Genomic DNA, 18,726 nt, shown 5'->3' with positions numbered 1-18,726 from the left:
CCTGATTACCTACAGGACTCTGAGCACATCTGGGTCATCTCTCAGGTTCTAAGTGTTTTCTTCCTGTTGTCAGTGTGATAGGTTCTGACAAAATGCAATTATATTACATAGTCCATCTCAGTGAAGCAGGAAATAAACAGGTATTTCTCTCAATCTGTAGGGTGGCTGCGGTAATAACTGGTGACATCACAGTGGACTCCTCTTTCGTGAAAGCTGGCCTGGAAACCAGGGTGGAATCAGAGGCAGGCCTGGAGTTCATCTCCACAGTGCAGTTTTCTCAGTACCCATTTTTGGTTTGCATGCAGATGGACAAGTCCGAAGTTCCATTCAGGTAAGCTGAGTGTGTAAAGAAAATTCCAAGGCCATCCCTAGCTCACCAGGAACTTATATTCAGTTTTAATTATTCTATTTTAGAATTAAAAGAAAACAGTAGAAACCAAGATGTATTTTCTTTAAAAAAGTTAAAAAGAAAAAAATGATTAAATTAAGAAAAGTCAGTTTCTTGGAGACCAGTGCCTCTAATGACAGATTCATTTGATTCTGAGTCAAATCATATTCTAATACAGAAATAAATTTTCAAGGAAGCAAAGAGACCTGATTTATCCTAGAAGTTGTCAGATAGTTTTGGCAAAAAATACCAGAAAAATATTATAATTGTCTCTTGGATAAAAAGTTCAAAGTAAAACACCTGGAAATTTTCTTACCATGGTTTAAGAGCTCAAATGAATTCGTAATCCTTAGTTATTACATACAACAGCAACTTGACCTTATAACTTTGAGCTCAAACTTCAGAGCTTGAGATTCTGAATTTTTAAAAAAAATGTAAGTTGAATGCTTAGTGTCTTAAAAGCCAAATATTTAATTTCCATGGTAACTTCACAAATCTCTCCCATTTAAGAGCTGACTCTCATTAACACTGTGTCCTTGAACCTTTTAGCCATTATTTGGAGCAGTATTAGCCCACAGAGCTAGAATGCTTTGAGTCTAGGTAGCACTGACTTTTCTAGTTTAAATGTCTCTTTGAAATGTACTCTCAGTCTGACCATAAGGAAATATATATACTTAAAATGACAAGTTTACAATTTACAACATCTTCTTTGATAATCAGGCCAGAGTTGAGCACCTTATTTTACTGATATTTCTTGATTCATATAGAAAATGTATTCGTGATGTGTCAATATAAGTAGGTAATATTTTCATGAAATAAGTGATAGTGGTTTATATTTAGGATATTAAGCCATCACTAACTTACATTAATTTATGTCTAGCATAAGCCTCCATAAATGCACTAAAAAAATCAGTCTTCTAATGGCCAACATACAGGCCACCATCTCAGCAGCATGGGTGACTGGTCTAGTTCCACATTTCACTTAGGCCAGAGCCCTGGGAATGCTTCCTGTCAGCATTCTTGGCGTAAATGTGAGCCTATCCTACCCTAATGGGAGTGCCCCATAGGTGGGGCTTCTGGAATGAGGAGCAGGAGCTTATCAAAGCCTGTGAAGCTTAGCAGCATCCCCAAAGAAATGAAAGGAATTCTGCCCTTCATTCCAGAAAAATATATGGCAAGACTCCCAGATCCCAAGAATCTGAATGTGTTTATTGGTATGAAAGGAAATAGGAAGAAGAAAATCAGCCTGTTCATAGAAGTGGAGCTACATAGTAGTCTTTGACACACAACTCCTTTCTGGAATTGTTCTGGGACAAAGGCTTCAAGTGCACACTAAGAATCGGAGCTGGGACAGGTGTGGGGTGACTTTCCTGTGTTTGATTCTGTTCTTGCCATTTTCCTGCAGGCAATTTGACACAAAGTATGAGAGGCTGTCCACTGGCAGAGGCTATGTCTCTCGAAAAAGAAAAGAAAAACTCCTTTCAGGATGCGAATTCCCGCTCCATCAAGAGAACTCCGAGATGTGCAAGGTGGTGTTCCCCCCGGAACCTGAGAGTGCTTCTTCAGGTGGATGGTTTTAAAACTGATGGCTGATATTTCACTTGAATTTGTCTTCCCAAAAGGGACACACTGAAACATGCCTAAGTACTTGCTCTCTGAGAGCACGGTGTTTACATATTTACCTGTATTTAAGATTTTTGTAAAAAGCAATGGAAAACATCTGTTGATTAAATCTGGGCCTATTCAGTATCCTACCCACAGTGTCACTGGGAGTCATCATGTGACTGACACTTTTAACAGAGGTCTTCCTTTTCTTGTACCTCTCTCAAATCCCAGCTAGCACAACGAAAATACTGCTGCTGGTAAGAAGAAACTAGTATTAAGAACAGAAACAAAACACCCCACCTACACTCAGGAGAATCCAATTTTAGTTCAGTAATTTTGACTCAATGTATATGAAGCCCTTGGTAGAACCTTTAAGCAAAGCTTGCTTTCTATGAAACATATTGTCTAATTTGGGGGAGGAAAAAACAGGCCATTATTTTTCCTTTTTGTGTGTGCAGGGGAGTTTGTGGGAAGAGAAAGGGGTCTTTAAAAGAACTTTGTTAGTCAATTTCAAGAATTAATATTGATGTCTTCTGTTATTCAGCTTAGTACTATTAAAGATTAAGGTAGGTAGCACACAGAATTTAAAACAACCATTTCATCATTTTGCCAACCATACAGCGAGGCTGCTAGCAATTCACTCAAGACTTCTACCTCCAGCCCTACCAAAAAAAGAAGAAAGATTTAGTGCATAGAAATCAGCAAAACTAATTTTAGAAACTCCACTTAACTATTCTCATGCTGTGTCTTTGAGACTACGATGCGGTACTGTTCTTAGAAAGGACATCCTTGTCATTACCACTGTGTCTCTGCCTCACCTGTTTTGGGGCAGAAGCTCCAGTCACCTTGGCTACAGTGCATAGCATGGTAGTCACTGTGACTGACAGATTTGGATTTCAAAAGTATGAAATCAAATGGTGTCTTTGTATGAATTAAAAGAGCCGTGTCGAACATTTAGAGATATTTATTAATAAGACAGATGTGTTTATTGTGATAAACCCCAAACCAAGTAACAGGTGCTCATTTGTCCATTAAACACATACATATAAAGTGAAAGTTTAGCCAGCTCACAAATAATTGTAAATTGAAAATAAAATGTGATGAATAAATATAAGGGAATCGTGCTGAAATCCTGTGTCTTTCATTCTTTTGGACACTGTGTTTTTCTGTTCCTGCCCCTTGTAGACCCACAGGTAAGCCTCAGCAGAAATGTGGAGCAGGCCATGGTCAGTAGGTGGTGGGTCTGAGCCCTCCGGAAAATGGACTCCTAAAAACCACACCAGTCAAACTTCTTTAGGACCTGTGAACTTGAAAACAAGATTCACACCCACTTTTCATAAAGCTCCAGACTGGCACCCTGATTGTGGTGTTGCTGAAAAAGGAGAGAGGAGTCAGGAACTGATGGTGGGTGGTGGTGTTGGCCATGGACAAAGCACACGTAGACACCCATGCTGCAGGGACACCAGAGGCCAGGGCCTGTGCTGAAGGCAGAGTGACGGGAGAGTTAACAAATCACAGTCGCTCGTTTCCCTAAAAGTGACGGACTGCAGCGGTCCCAACACTAGGGCCCTGCCACTTCCCTGGCTTATCCAGCTGGCTCACCCAAATATCTGCACCACTCGAGAGGAGCACGGTGGCAACTCTCACGCACTCCAAAGAAATGAGAAACCAGAAGCCTAAAGCAAACAATGCTCTTTTTACATAAACAAGATAGAAATTTAAGAGGGATGGCCTATATTTGACATTTGGAAATGAGATATTGGTGCCAGAAGAACAGCTTTAAATCCCAGTTGCAGTCCTCCAGCTTGAGCTCTTCACTGTTATAGACAGCAGCAGCCTTTGTCTTCTGTGAAGATTTCTCTCTGGGAATGGCACGCAGGCGTCGCCTCTGAGATGAGTGTGCAGGTCCCTGCAAGCCTTGAGGTTTCTCCTGCCTTCTCTGCTGTGAATAGGAGCCACTGAGCGTTCCCTGTCTGGTGCTGCAGTGGCAACTTATTCTCTGAGTCTGTTCACCTTCAAATAGGTGTTAAAGTGACACTTACTTAGTACATATAAGGTGCCAAGTATTTTTAAGCATTTTAAAAGCATTTTTTTTGTTGTTGTTTGGTGGTACTGGGGTTCCTGGAAGCCCTTCTACCACAGGGCTACACTGCTAGACCTATTTTTATATTTTTATTTGGAAACAGGGTCTCTTAAGCCAGTGAGGCTGGCGTTGAACCTGCGCAATCCTCCTGTCTCCACCTCCCAAGTGCAGGGATTACAAGCGTGCACCACTATGCCCTGAAAAAGCATTTCTCTTAACTCTCACAACAACCATTGTGTGTGTGTGTGTGTGTGTGTGTGTGTGTGTGTGTGTGTGATACTGGGCGTGGAACCCAGGGGCTTTCTACTTCTGGCTATACTCCCAGACCTATTTTATACTTTATTTGGAAACAGAGTCTCACTATGTTGCTGAGAGCCTCACTAAGTAGCTGAGGCTGGCTTGGAATCTGTACTATCCTCCTGTATCAGCCTCCCAAGCACGGAGATTACAAGCGTGCACCACCACGCCCGGCGTAACAACCATCTTTAAAAAGGTCCTATTATTATTTCCACATTATAGGTTAGCACTGTCCAAGATAAATATAAGCCAAAAATTATTTTCAGTTTCTGGTAGCTATATTTAAAACTAAAAGGAACAGGTGAAATAAATTTTAAGAATGTATTTTGATTTAACCAAAATATTCAAAATATTATCTATCAGCATGTAATTAATAGAAAATATTAATGAGATATTTTACTTTGGGGAAGGATGGGTCTTTAAAATGTGGCAATTTTTTTTAACATGTTCTGTATGGTATTTGCATGCAGAACATTTTTCTTTTCTTTTTCTTTTTTTTTCATGTGTGATACTGGGGATTGAACCCAAGGGTATTCTATCTCTGAAATACACCCCAGCCCTGTTTTATCTTTTATTTTGAAACAGAGTCTTGCTAAAATGCAGAGGGCCTAAGTTGCTGAGGCTGGCTGTAAAGCTGCGATCCTCTTGTCTCAGCCTCCCAAGTATACTTGGTATTATAAATATGCCCCACCAAGCCTGATCGACAAACTACCTTTCAAGTGCTACGTAGCCTTATGTGAATAGCAGCTACTGTACTGACCAGTATAATTACAGAAGGAGAAGCCAAGTCACAGAAGACATTAAATTTTCCCTACAAAACACATTTTCTCCTGCCTCAACCTCACAAATATGGGGATTATAGGCATGCACCACCATGCCTGGCTCAGATCCTTTTGGTTTTCAAGATTTGTAAAAATTACAAACAAATGGAAGATTATGAAATGATGTTATGAAAATGTTAAATGGGACAGCAGCTACACAGTTTTATACTTTAAAGTTCTGAGCTTTGGAGCCCTTTCTCTGTGGGTCAAGGGTATATTTCTGTGGTGGCATCAGAAGCCCTTTCCCATAGAACTCTTATTTTTTCTTATTTATTTATTTATTTATTTATTTATTTATTTTCCAAGAGTGCTTTGTCATAGAGGCAGATTTGAATTCACAATAACAAATGTACATTTTCTGTAATAGATTTGTGGAGATACAATTTATACACCATATAATTCACTCCTTATAGTAAAGAATGCAATATTTTTAACATATTCACAGAATTGTATAGCCATCACCATAATCAATTTTAGAATATTTCTATCACTCCAAAAAAATCTGTGCCCTTTCACTATTACTTCCAGTTTCTCTATTTCCCAGCCCTAGGAAATCACTAACCTATGTTCTGCCACTATAGATTAATCCCAGTCCCGCTACCCATCAGTTGAATGCTTTTTGGCATATGACTCAATCAGTCATTTCTAAAATAGGTATGATAATTCCTGTCTCACTGTGTTGTTTTAAGGATTCTTGGAGACAGTGCATGTAAAGCACAGTGCCCAGGACATAGCAACATTTGATTAATATTTGTAATATTAGAGATGTAGTGATTAATGCTCTTTTCAAGATTCAGTTGATAAAAAAGAGGGTTGCTTGCACTTTATTTCTCTTATAACCGCTACACAAACTTTTAAATCTCTCAGCTTCTGCATCTGTCATACGAGCAGCAACCCACGGATTGTCCTGGAGATGAAATAAGGTAAAGGGCACTTGCCTGGCGCTTCCTGTGTTCACTAGTAACCTTTAATGTGCAGTGCCATAGAACTCAGGGATAAAGCAATGTTTCACTCTCAACATGGACTTCATGGAGTGAGTCTGTTTCTGGTCTTCTGGTGGAGAGGGTTAAGAGTGGTCTGGAGGGGGAAATGGAAGAAGCCCAGCCCACACTGATGTGACAGGCCCTGTCCTACTGTTTTCTAATTTATTGAATTGTGTGTTTTACACAACATGGAGGGTCTATTAGGATGAAGAAATGTGCTAGGTTTTATTTTGTTTTTAAAGCAAGATATGTTTTCTCACTTCAAGAATCAGTGAAATGAGGGAGCAATACGACTGGAAACAGCTTGACACAATGCTATAAATGTTATAAAACAAATGTGTTCTAAATCCTAAAGGGGCACAAAGGAGGAGAGATAAAGAAAACATCACCAAGGAAGTGAAATTTGAATAAGGCCCCATGGTTTCCTTGTCTCTAACCCAGCCACTACGTACCCAGAACTGGCCTCTTGCTCTTGTCATGTATCAGGTTCTTTACTATCCGTGGCATCTAAAACCTCAGAGGCGTTGAGTCTGTTTCCCTTCAGCTGAAAAGGGCAAACAATTTGCACTCAGCACACTGTGGAACTGCAAGTTCTATTTGATGAGATTAGAAAATAACTAATTTGAGATTCATAAAAATTGCCCCATTAGAAGTACATTACCTAATTATTTACCTTTCATCAGGGGACTACAGTTACTCTAGAATGGCATTAGTGATCCTTTGCAGCCTCACATTAATAAAAGTCCAATTTATTCACAGGTGACTTGGAACATCACAGAAACCCATAAACTATTTTCATCCTTCTATTTTTACTAGAAAGATTCCTGCCCTAATCTAGTAGGATTACATGTAAAAGCATGGACATTCTCTTTCCAGAATAAGCTTTTGGTTTAAATTACCTGATCTGTCTTGTTAATTAAAGTGTGTCAATCTCATTCTGTTTGGGGGTGCCTATCCCCACTGTTTTTTTTTTTTTTGTGTGTGTGTGTGGCACTGGGGATTGAACTGAAGGAGATTCTACCTCTGAGCTACACCACCAGTCATTTTTATTATTTGTTTTGAAACAGGGTCTCACTAGATTGCTGAGAGTCTCACTAAGTTGCTGAGGCTGTCCTTGAACCTGCTATACTCCAGTCTCAGTTTCCCAAGTACTAAGATTGCAGGCATGTACCACCATGCCTGGCTATCCTTGCTTTATTTATTTATTTATTTATTTATTTATTTATTTATTTATTTATTTTTCCAGTACTAGGGACTGAACCCAGGGGCATTCTACCTCTGAGCTACACCCCCAGTCCTATTTTTTATTCTTTATTTTGAAACAGGGTTTCACTAAGTTTCAGAGGGCCTCACTAAATAGCTGAGACTGGCCATGAACCCAGATCCCTCCCAAGTACTGGGATTACAAATGTGTGCCACCACACCCAGTTATCCTCCCTTCCTAAAAGCATTTCTCCCTAGTCAGGTGTGGTGGCTCCCTGCACTTGGGGAGGCTGAGACAGGAGGATCCCACAGGTTCGAAGCCAGCCTCAGCTACTTAGTGAGGCTCTCAGCAACTTAGTGAGACCCTGTTTCCAAATAAAATATAAAATAAAATAGGTCTGGGAATAGCATGGAGGTAGAAACCCCCTGTGTTCCACCCCTAGTACCACACACACACACACACACACACACACACACACACACACACACACAAAAGGCATTTCTCCCACTTGGCTTATTTGAAGACTAACCATGTGAACACAGTGTGAGATGAAATTTTCAGACTGTTGAAATACAGAGATGCTTAAAGGTAGAGATATTCTGAGATACAGCAAACGTTTTATATTGCATCCAAGTGCAACAGCTCTAGGCACTTTGTAGGTATCAGATCATTTTTTGCTCATAACAACCCTAACAGGTAGGAACTATTGTCACACACACACACACTGTATGTGGAGAAAGAGTTGATGAGGTTCTGCATTTCGCTCCAGGCTCCTTTGCTTGACTCTTCATGAACACACTCACCTCCACTCCCTGCAAGGCCTGCTCTCTCAAACAGACTTTGCACTGGCTGTGCCTCTGTTCCCAACCTTCCCTGCATTTCTGCCCATGGGTCTTCCCAAGCCCAGCTCCATCACACTTCCTGCACACAGAAGCTGTCAGCTAGGGAGAACCTGCACTTCAGGTGAGCTGATTACATACACCGTGTGGAAATTAACCCTCCCTACCTGCACAACTGTCCTTCTCTAATACCAGTATTTGGGAAGCCGGGACCTAAGGATCATGTTCGCTAGCTTCAGCAACTTAGCAAGGCTCTCAACAACTTAGCAAGACCCTGTTTCCAAATGAAAAGTAAAATAAAATGTGTCTGGGAGTATACTTGGAGGTGGAATACCCCTGGGTTCAATCCCAGAAACACATACGCACACACACACACACACACACACACACACACACACACACGAAAAACCAAATGAATCACTGAGGAAAACTCAGGAATATCAGCCTTCTACTGCGCTCTAGGAAAACCAACCTCAAGTGTCCAGGGACCCTGTGGTCTAGAGCAGCAGTTTTCGAATTTGCAGGAGAATCACACTCAGGACTTGTTAAAACACAGATTGCTGCTCCCCGCTAGTCTCCCGACATTTCTGATCAACAGCCTGACAGAGGCTCAGAGGATTCTCACTGAAAACAGATGAAGTTTTCTGGAGGATGCTCATGCGGTTGGCATGGAAACCATACTCTGAGAGCTCCACTCCAGGGAAATTTGACCCAGGGAAGAAGGATACTTAAAATCATAAGACCACTGGTTTCTCCTGATGTTTATAAACTGGAAAGGGGGCAGATGTGAATGTAAGAGTTTGTACCTTTTGCAGTGAAATATGTATTTCTGAAAACCTTAAGAAGCCTCTTATCCTTCAATTTTAAGGATAATTTCAAACAAGGGAAGTGCTAGGATAGCTGTTAAAAAAGAGCTCCTTACTAGAATAAAACATTTTTTTTATTTTTATGGTGGTACTGGGGATGGAACCCAGGGCCCTTCTACCTCCGGGCTACACTCCCAGACCTATTTTTTATATTTTATTTGGAAACAGGGTCTCTTAAGCCAGCTGAAGTTGGCTTCGAACCTGCGCGATCCTCCTGTCTCAGCATCCCAAGCATGCGCCACCACGCCTGGCTAGAATAAAATATTTCTAAAGAATTGATCACGTTTGTGTGTTGAAGACAGTAGAAATGGGAGATGGGGAAGGGAGATATCACAAAATTTCATCTGTCAAAGACTTCATGCCCTCTTAAAATTCTAATCAGAATTCTAGTTAAAGAACTTTATCTCACGGAAATAATGTTTGCAAAGATTAATGTTTAAAGATGTTCACTGCAGCATTTTTTCATAGCTCCAAACTATAAAAACTAAGTACTTAAAAATAAGTTTGGTTAAACAGGTCATGATTCAGTCATAGAAAGAAATAAATCACAGCCATTAAAATGTGTTCCTCCAAGAATACTAAAAAATAACATAGGTAGATTTATTATATTATGAAGCAAAAAATTAGATTACCAAGCAGCATGTAAAGTATCAAATACACTTAGATATACTGGAGGCAACTTTGAGTACTTAAGAAATTTTCCCCTAGTTTCTGATTTTTAAAAATATTTTTTGAAGTTCTCTCAATGGATTTGCATTACATATATATATATTGCAGTACTGGGGATGGAACCTACTAGCATCCTACCACCAAGCTACATCCCCGGATCTATTATTTATTCTTTTATTTTTGAAACAGGATCTCACTGAGTTGCAAAGGGCCTCACTAAGTAGTACCTGAGGTTATCCACAAACCTCGATCCTCCTGTCTCAGCCTCCCAAATACTGAGATCACAAACATGTGCCACCATGCCTGGCTCTGAAATATATTTTTAAATAGAAAAAATTCCAATAGTTTGAGTATTTCTAAACAATCCATGTAGCATTGAATTTGAAGTTTTAGAGACAGAAGTAAAAAAAGGAAGAGGTATATCACAGTAACTAATATTTCTTGAATGTTAAGTACAGGCTAAGGAAAATCATTCTTACATTATAATAATATTTATTACATATTGCAACAATATTTTATCCTGCAGCACTATAGTGTGTGTCTAAGTATGCATATATATGTATGTATATATGCATTATATATATATATATATATATATTACTCTAATCTACTATGTTTATGCTAATTTTACAGAGCAGGTGACATAGACTTACGGAATCAAAGTAACTTGATACTAAGGGGTATAAGTGAGTTTGAATCCAGGCATATCTGACTTGAATAAATTGATTCTCACTCTCTACTGAGTAGTACTAAAGGTAAAGGTATGTAAGTCTTTAGGGAAGACTAAGTTCCAGGGATGATCACTTGATCAGGCTATAAATTCAAGAGGCGGGAAAAGTAGTTCTGCTATGTTTGTTTGTTTGTTTGTTTGTTTTTTACAGGTCTGGGGTTAGAACCCAGGGGCATTCGACCTCTGAGCTACACCCCCTATCCAATTTTTATTATTTATTTTGAAACAGGGTCTCAGTAAGTTGCAGAGGGCCTCACTAAGTAGCTGAGGCTGTCCGCGAACCATGATCCTCCTGTCTCAGCCTCCCGAATGCTGGGATTACAAGCGTGAGGCAGCATGCCCAACTCTGCTTTGTCTTTTGATGACCTTTTCACACCATTTCTGTTGGGTAAAAAAAAAAAATAGGTTTGGGGGTGTGGCTTGGAAATAGAACACCCAGAAACTTAGTGGGACCCTGTTTCAAAATAAAAATAAAGGAGATCTCACTAAGTTGCTAAGGACCTTACTAAATTGCTGAGACGGTCTTGAACCTGTGACCCTCCTGTCTTGGCCTCCCAAGTACTGGGGATTACAGGCATGCACCACCACACGTGGCTCCTTTTGTGTAAATTCTTACTGCAGAATTCTGATCCTATTATTTGTCCTGGCACACCTCCCCATCGAGCCCTCCAGTAGCCAGCCGCCCCGTCCCTGTTAAATCAGAGTCTTGAGTCCCTGGCCTTGCCCCCTTACCCTGGTCCTGTTCACACCTCGCTCTTTGCTCCATGACCTGCCTCCTGCCGAGTGGCTGGCTTGTATCTCTTCTTTATGGCTCGTAGTCAGTTTCCTCTTTCAATCTTCATGCCTTTGGCAAGACTTAAACTAGACAGCTTCATCCACATATCAGGCGTTCTTCCCGTACTTAAAGGCTTCCTGAAATCTTAACCTCTTTGTGAAACAGAGGACCTGGCATCTAGCAGGTATTCATTCTTTCGAAACCAAAGGAAGTTGATTCCCTCAAACTGGAATGATTTCTGCTCTTCAGCACTCAGCATGTTGCCCCCAAAAGTGTGCCCCCAAAACCTTTATAGACTGCTCTCATTCTAGATATTTTTTTCTAGAATGTTTGGCTGAGCTTAAAAATTAATCTAAATTTTTTTCCTAAAAAGTATCTGTTTGAAAAAACAAATAAGGTGGCACAGTAGGATTGCCAAGTTCAAGGCCAGCCTGGACATCTTAGAGAAACCTTGTCTCAAAATAAAATAGGAAGGACTGGGGATGTAGCTCAGTGATACAGCTCTTGCCTAGCATGTATGAGGCTGGGTGCAATTCCAAGTACTGAAAAAATTTTATATGTATTTTAAAATAACCCTTAATGAGTGTGATGGTTTTAAAATATGCCCCCCCCCTTGCCAGGCGTGGTGGCACATGCTTGTAATCCCCGCGCTTGGGAGGCGGAGACAGGAGGATCGCGCAGGTTCGAAGCCAGATGTGCTGGCGTAGGAGACTCTGTTTCCAAAAATAAAAAAGTATAAAATAGGTCTGGGAGTATAGCCCGGAGGTAGAAGGGCTTCTAGGAACCCCAATACCACCAAAAAAATATAAAATAAAACATGTCTCCAAATTTCTTTTTCACTCTTCCAATTAAGAGATGGGATTTGTGTTCCTGTCCACTGAATCTTGATTCTGTGATTTCTTATTAAGTAGACATGATGAAAGCAATGGTGTGCCTGTTTCTGAGACAGGCCCTGGGAAACTGGTAGCATCTTCTTCCTGCCTCTGGGGATACCCACTGTTGGACTAGCCACCATGTCTTAAGGAAGCCCAAGCAGAAATAGGCTCAGATGAAGAGGAAGTGAGGCCATCTGCTCTTGGGCCTACAGACAGACAGCCTCAACTTGTCCCACATTGAAGTGGACCATTGTACAAATATGTGTAGGCCCTTGTCCACTGCTCTGTGAAACAGAGACAACTCTATGTTGAGCCCTGCCAAAACCACAGGTTTGTAAGCAAACAAATTTGTGTTGTTTTTAAGCCACTAGCTTTTGGGGTAGATGGTTGCGTGGGATGCATAACTAGAACAGTAGGCATTTTTTCGGTTTTGAAAGTAAGGTCTCCTGGACACAGCTTAATGAACCTGCAACATCAGGGCTTCATTAGGCGGCTAAACTGCTGTGCAGAATAAATGGCGGGAAAGGGAATCTGCATACTCGGGAGTAGAGGAAGTGAAGGGTGACAGGAGGTAGAATGGCTCAGACAGTAAGCAGAAAGCAGAGTGCCTGAGCACACATGAGCTAGATGACCCGTGAGAAACACCTGGTCCCAGAGATGGCTTGGGGACATTTAAGAACAGGTTCAGGAAGCTCAGGTTCAAGGTGTGTGCTAACGCAGCTCCCCGCCGGGTAAGGCACCACCTGCTAATGGTGTCCCATTTACCTAAACCTTCACCAAAGTCCTGTCATACACACTCAAGGAACCTAAATGTTCCTTGAGTCTAGAACATTTAGGATTGGGTGGGTGAGCTGTAATGAAGGCGAGTGACGTAACAGTTCAGAGAAAAATGGTACGTACCTGAGGTGGAATGGAGAATGGAATGGAAGATCATTGGAAATCAGAACCAGAAGCCAGTGGTGACTCAGGAAATAGAAGACCTGAAACTATACTCAGTTTTCCTTCTTTCTCTGAATCCCCCAACACCTAGAGATATAGGAGGAACCCTGGATGACCTTTCTGGAGTTCAAGTCTTGGGGCTTCAAGGTATATAGTGTCCTCATGGACTGGTCATTGATTTAAAGGATATGTCACCGCTTTGAACTTCCCTGTGCAGCAGGTCTCCAAACCATCTGCCCTGTGGTATATAGTTCTGAGACAGGTAACCACCATTACTTTCCTGGGCCATCATGTGGCCCTTAGCGACACCTGTTGTTCATCCAGGTAGCTCTTTGGTGTCAGTGAAGTTTCACCTACCAATGGTAAGTGATCCTTAAGATGCTTCTTCTTCCTTTCTTTTTTATTTTTTTTATTTTTTGTGGGTCTGAGGATGGAACCCAGAGGCATTCTAATTCTACCTCCAAGCTACACCCCTGCCCTATTTTTTATTCTTTATTTGAAACAGGGTCTCATTAAGTTGCAGAGTGCCTCACTAAGTAGCTGAAGCTGTCCGCGAACCACGATCCTCCTGTCTCAGCCTCCCAAATGCTAGGATTACAAGCATGTGCCACCACGCCTGGCTCTCAAGATGCTTCTTAATGAGGCATGCTTAGCCCACAATCTGGCTGGCCAGGTGAAACTCTCTGCATTTGGGAAAACACCCATACAGATTTCTGACCTCCAGAAATGTCACCTTAAGCCACCAAATTTGGGGACCTTTGTTACCATGTCATTAAAAAAAATTAAATAACATCTGAATGTGAAATAGTAATAGAATATTTTACTTAAATTAAGAACTTAAAAGTGAAAGCCAGAAGAAAAGAGAAATGTCTAAAGTATTTTAGTTAAAATAAAAACAAATGATGCATGTTTTCTTTGCAGTTACTTTTACTGAAAAAGAAAAAACAACATCAACAACAACAAAACTTTTTTCCAAAACAGTCAAAATAAAAAAAAAACCAGTACACAAGATTGCACAATTGTTTACAAATGCTGTCAATTAAAGTAAGTAGGCTAGTCTCACAGAATCCTTGCCTGAGTAGTTCACTCCATATGCAATACACTGTAAGGTAATTCTTGGAACTGTTGGGCTGGATTCTAAATCCTCTTAGCCAAACTCACTGGATTCTACCATTAAGTCACATCAAACCTCAGATAGAAACTTTTCCAATATTTCTATGTTAGCTGAAGTTTAAAATTGCACATTCTTTCCATATACCACAAGTTTTATTCATAGTCAGGGATATTATTCAATCTTATCCAATTTCCTTCCTTAACTATCAAACAAAGTACTTTTCCTTATTCATACATAACTTCTACAATCTTCACATCCTTTTCAACCACCACTGTCTTTACAATACAATAATATAATTTATATGTAAATACAGAAATGCACATTTTCAAAGGGGGGCAGGCGAAAAAAAGAAAGGGTCTCCTACTAGAAAATGGACAATTTTCTATGGTAGGTAATTTAAGAAGTCTCTTGGGAGGGACTTTATGTCATTAATACTAGCTTGTAAAAAGCAATTCAGAAACTTAGAAAAAGTTAAAAGTGTGTGTGTGAGTGTGTGTGTGTGTGTGTGTGTGTGTTCTGCACCATTATGAATTCAAATGTACTCTAGCTGCAACACAAAACACTGAATGTTAACAGCTTATAAATGGTACTCTGAACATTCAGTTTTCTTCTGAGACAAGAGGCACACAAAGAGTCCAAGTTTCAGAATCCTCCCTTGGGCCTTTTGCTCACAAATGCCACAGGTGGACATGGTTGATTTCCAGAGGACCACAGTCTGCAATTCTGGTCAGATGCAAATTCAAGGCACCATTTAGTAAATGCTACATGCTTCAGAAATGATTTTATGCACCTATGAGGTCTACTCAGGACCCAGAATTTAAAGAATATATAAGCAGTCTCTTGAGTATATGTATCTTATCTATGTATATATCTCCTGAGAGATTATGTAAAAGCCTAACATAGTTTATGAATTTGATTTTTCTAAGCAGTTTTGTTCAAGCAAACTTACACTTAATTTTCCCCTTCAACAGTACTAATAAAACACAGGGCACCTTTTAATTTCAAGTATTTGGGTAAAATAACATACCCTGAGAATTTGGGGTGCAAACCTACACCTTGTAAACTGTAGAATGAAACTCCTCAAGCACCACATAGGAAAATGTATACCATGATAGTTTTAAATACGAAGACTATTATTGAATGTGTTTTCCCATGCACATATACATACTTATTATGAGGTTAAAGTCAATCTACTTAGGAATCAATACTGTCCTGCAGTCCAAAGTATTTCTTCAGGTAGCATGAGCATTCAATTTGTAGCAGACAGACTTTCATTTCTATGAAGGATGAAGACAATCAAAATACATTAAAATTTTGAAGAGACAAGTATGATAAAATCAAATCTGAAATTAAGAAAAAGGAATCTCTATCATTAGTTATCTCCTAGTACATTTGAAGTGCAAGTTAATATTTGATTTTGTTGAAGTGGAATTTTTTAGCTTCTTTATTCACTGGTAAACATATAGACAACTAATGTTAAGTCATTGCCTGTATATCTGGGCTTCAGTTAGTCTTGAGGGCAATTTCAGTGAGTGTTTTTAAGAAAATACATCCTGGTGAAGCGAATTTTCACTTTTTGGGTTGCACATATGTTCAATTTTCCAGAAATATTCAAATAGGGCCATGTTGACATGACCGTTTTACCAACAGAAAAAGAAAGAGGAAAAGGGTCAAGATAGAATCTACACACAGTGCCCTGTGATTCTTCTGGAAAACTGTGTCACACCTGTAATCCTGAGACAAAAATCACAAAAGTCAGACTCCACAATTCTGATTCATTTCAACTCAAGGCTCTATCTAAGAAATCCCCTATGAATGGTTTTATGTACACAAAACATAAAAAGGCAGTTCAGTAGTTCAGGGGACACTGTTGGGTGACAGTTTTATGTGATAATAGATTCTTGTTTTGTTACAATTTGGTTGAAAAAGGAGAGACATAACCACCTCATTAAAATGTTCACAAATCCTCAAGAAATTACAAAAAGAGGAAGATGGGGATTGCAGGTCACCTCTTGCCTACGAAAAAATGTTATTTCTCTGTCACTGGAGGTAGTTAAACACTAGCAGCTCTGTTTGGTTTGATGAAATACAAATCCATAAAGTTATCAGCAGCTAAAATGGGATTCATAGAATACTACTTTTAAATTAATTTTTAATAACTTGGACATTTACTACATTTTTTCACCTTTCCAGAGTGCTCAGCCTATTGGATAGAACCAAGAAATGAAAAGTTACTTCTTTCTTTCCCAGTTTCTAGCTTACCTCAGTGTAAGAATTCAAGACTCAGATCTGCTGGTTATAAATTTTGGTAAACAGCTTATGGGCTCCTAAACACTCAACCGTACCACATCTTCTAGGAATTGAGGGACCTCTCTTTTTGAGGAGCTGGTAAGCAGAGACTGCTCAGCATGGCCACTGGACTTTCTTGAAAGCCACCTGGGTTTCAAACCAGTCTTACCAGATCAGGTACCATCTAGTCACACCCTATGTAAGTTTCATGACAAGTTCCCTTTCATGGTGCTGGTCTAAGTGTTATAGGACTAAGATCTTCAACGTGGAGTCTACTTTCTTGTTTCAATATGAAGTGACTTCATACCCAGCCAATCTCTCTCAAAAGCGAGGAAGCACTGACACTGTAAGGTTTATTGTCAAGTAATGAACATTAAATAAATTCTGAAGTAAATCCATGTACCTGGGTAAGAAAACTTTTATAATAAGGAAATGATATTTTCCTGAATATGGCACAAGGTGATCTATATACACAGACTATGTTTCATATTTCATGAAGATTAAAACTTCGCTCATAACCCAGCTGCTCAGCGAATGATTAACTATGGACAGAGCTGACTCTTCCTGTCTCAAATCCTTCTTCCATGGGTGTTGTGTTTTTTTTAGTGTGAAATCCCTTTAAGGAAAGCCCTGAAAGTGAAATTGAAGATTTTTTTTAGGAGTCTGAATGGGAAACAATTACAAAGTAAAAGATTATATAATCCATACAAAATCCAGCCTCCCAAATAGCATAAAATTCTGTGGCTTCAAGAAACGATGTAAGCAGAAAGCAAACATTACTTGACCATCAAAATCAAAATCATGCTTTTAAAAAATTACTGGAAGCCAGGTGTGGTGGGGGCATGCCTAAAATCTCAGTTCTTGGGAGGCTGAGACAGGAGGATGGCAGGCTCACAGCCAGTCTCAGGAACCTAGCGAGACACAAAATCTAGTGAGAGTCACCACAACTTAGTGAGACCCAATAGGGCTGAGGGTCTAAGGGTGTAGAACACCTCAGCCCAGTACCCTCCCCCAAAAAAGACCAGAAGGCTTTATCTTTTAATCAAATAAAAAAGAGATGCCTTAAAGAAAGCCTGGAATAATGTTTAAGTTTTATAGGGATATTCTTTTAGAGAGTAAATAAGAAGCATTTCAATATAACATTTGAGTATATATTGACACACATTAATCATTACAAGCTGAATATGTATCTACTCAATCAACTCTTCCAGACTCACTGTGAACACTCACTCAAATGCCTTCAGAACTGGGTTACAACTGAGGCAGTGTTGAATGTCAATGAAAGACCTGGTGACGTGGATTCTTAACATCTAAAACCTGGCTAAGGAGCAAGTGCTGTGCTACGTGTCTAGGTTTCTGCCCTAGGTGGCCCTGTTGGGAGTGAATCGGAAGCTCTGAATTGGAGTTCATTTTCTACTCAACTGCCCCAAATAGGTCACTCTTCAGATTTAAACAATCGTGAGAGAGAGAGGAATATGCAACAATGGAAGAAATCACTGCAGAAGAAAAGAATGCTTCACACTCACAACAGGGGCTGGATTTTTAAAGGGAAATGGCTATTTTATACCTTTCTGAGACTCTGAACTTAATTTTAAATGCAAGCACCGGCTCTCCAATATTTCAAACCCTTCTATTTTAAGTCAAAAAATAGCATCGTGTGGCATTGTACAAATAGGAAAAACTAAAGCAAAGTACAGAGGTTTTCGTAATTACATTTCAAATCATTTCAAACCCAATATAAGAACACAGAGAGCATAACCAAGAGAAAAGCGGGTCCGGCTGGTACACAATTAAAAGCGCAGACCTGTCATGTGCTAAGCCTGAATATGTGCTTCCTCTCTGCCAGCTACACTGGAAATAGTCCACAAACCTAAGAGGTGATCTGTGATCCACATTATTAATTTGCTGACTTGGTTTACCACAGAACCAATCCCACTCTCCTGTATGTTCTGATGGAAACATGCAAATGCATAAGACACCATTCACCTGGTCGCAAGTGCAAGAGGAAGGAGGTGAACAGAAAATTTATGACTTGTATTTAAGTATAAAAAAGAAATGGTTTTACAGAGTGGCAGGGGAAATGTAACCATTCAGTCACCTTAGTAAAACTGAAATAACAGAAACTGTTTTAAAAGAGTTGTTCATGAAAATATAGAAACTTACACACTTGGTTTAAAGAAGCAAAAGTTAAGAATTACACAGGTGGAAGGCGTTTTTCAGATGAATTCTTAGTGCTATTACAATGCAAC

The 18,726-nt window shown here is 39.8% G+C and overlaps 1 protein-coding gene across 1 annotated transcript in view; it reads left to right on the top strand.

The window, feature by feature from the left end:
* Positions 1 to 1,968, top strand: part of MTTP (microsomal triglyceride transfer protein) — a gene marked incomplete at both ends in the record, with an annotated part of 57,706 nt that extends 55,738 nt beyond the window's left edge. The window contains 2 exons of the mRNA XM_080697326.1: positions 161 to 331; positions 1,794 to 1,968. Of these exons, the coding sequence (XP_080553452.1) occupies positions 161 to 331; positions 1,794 to 1,968 (346 nt within the window). The remainder of the gene's footprint in view (positions 1 to 160; positions 332 to 1,793) is intronic.
* Between the last annotated feature and the right edge of the window lie 16,758 nt (positions 1,969 to 18,726).

Source organism: Muscardinus avellanarius (assembly GCF_963383645.1).
Source record: "Muscardinus avellanarius genome assembly, chromosome: 6".
NCBI lineage: Eukaryota > Metazoa > Chordata > Mammalia > Rodentia > Gliridae > Muscardinus > Muscardinus avellanarius.
The sequence above is the reverse complement of the archived record's forward strand: the minus strand, read 5'-3'. Positions and strand labels throughout refer to the sequence as shown.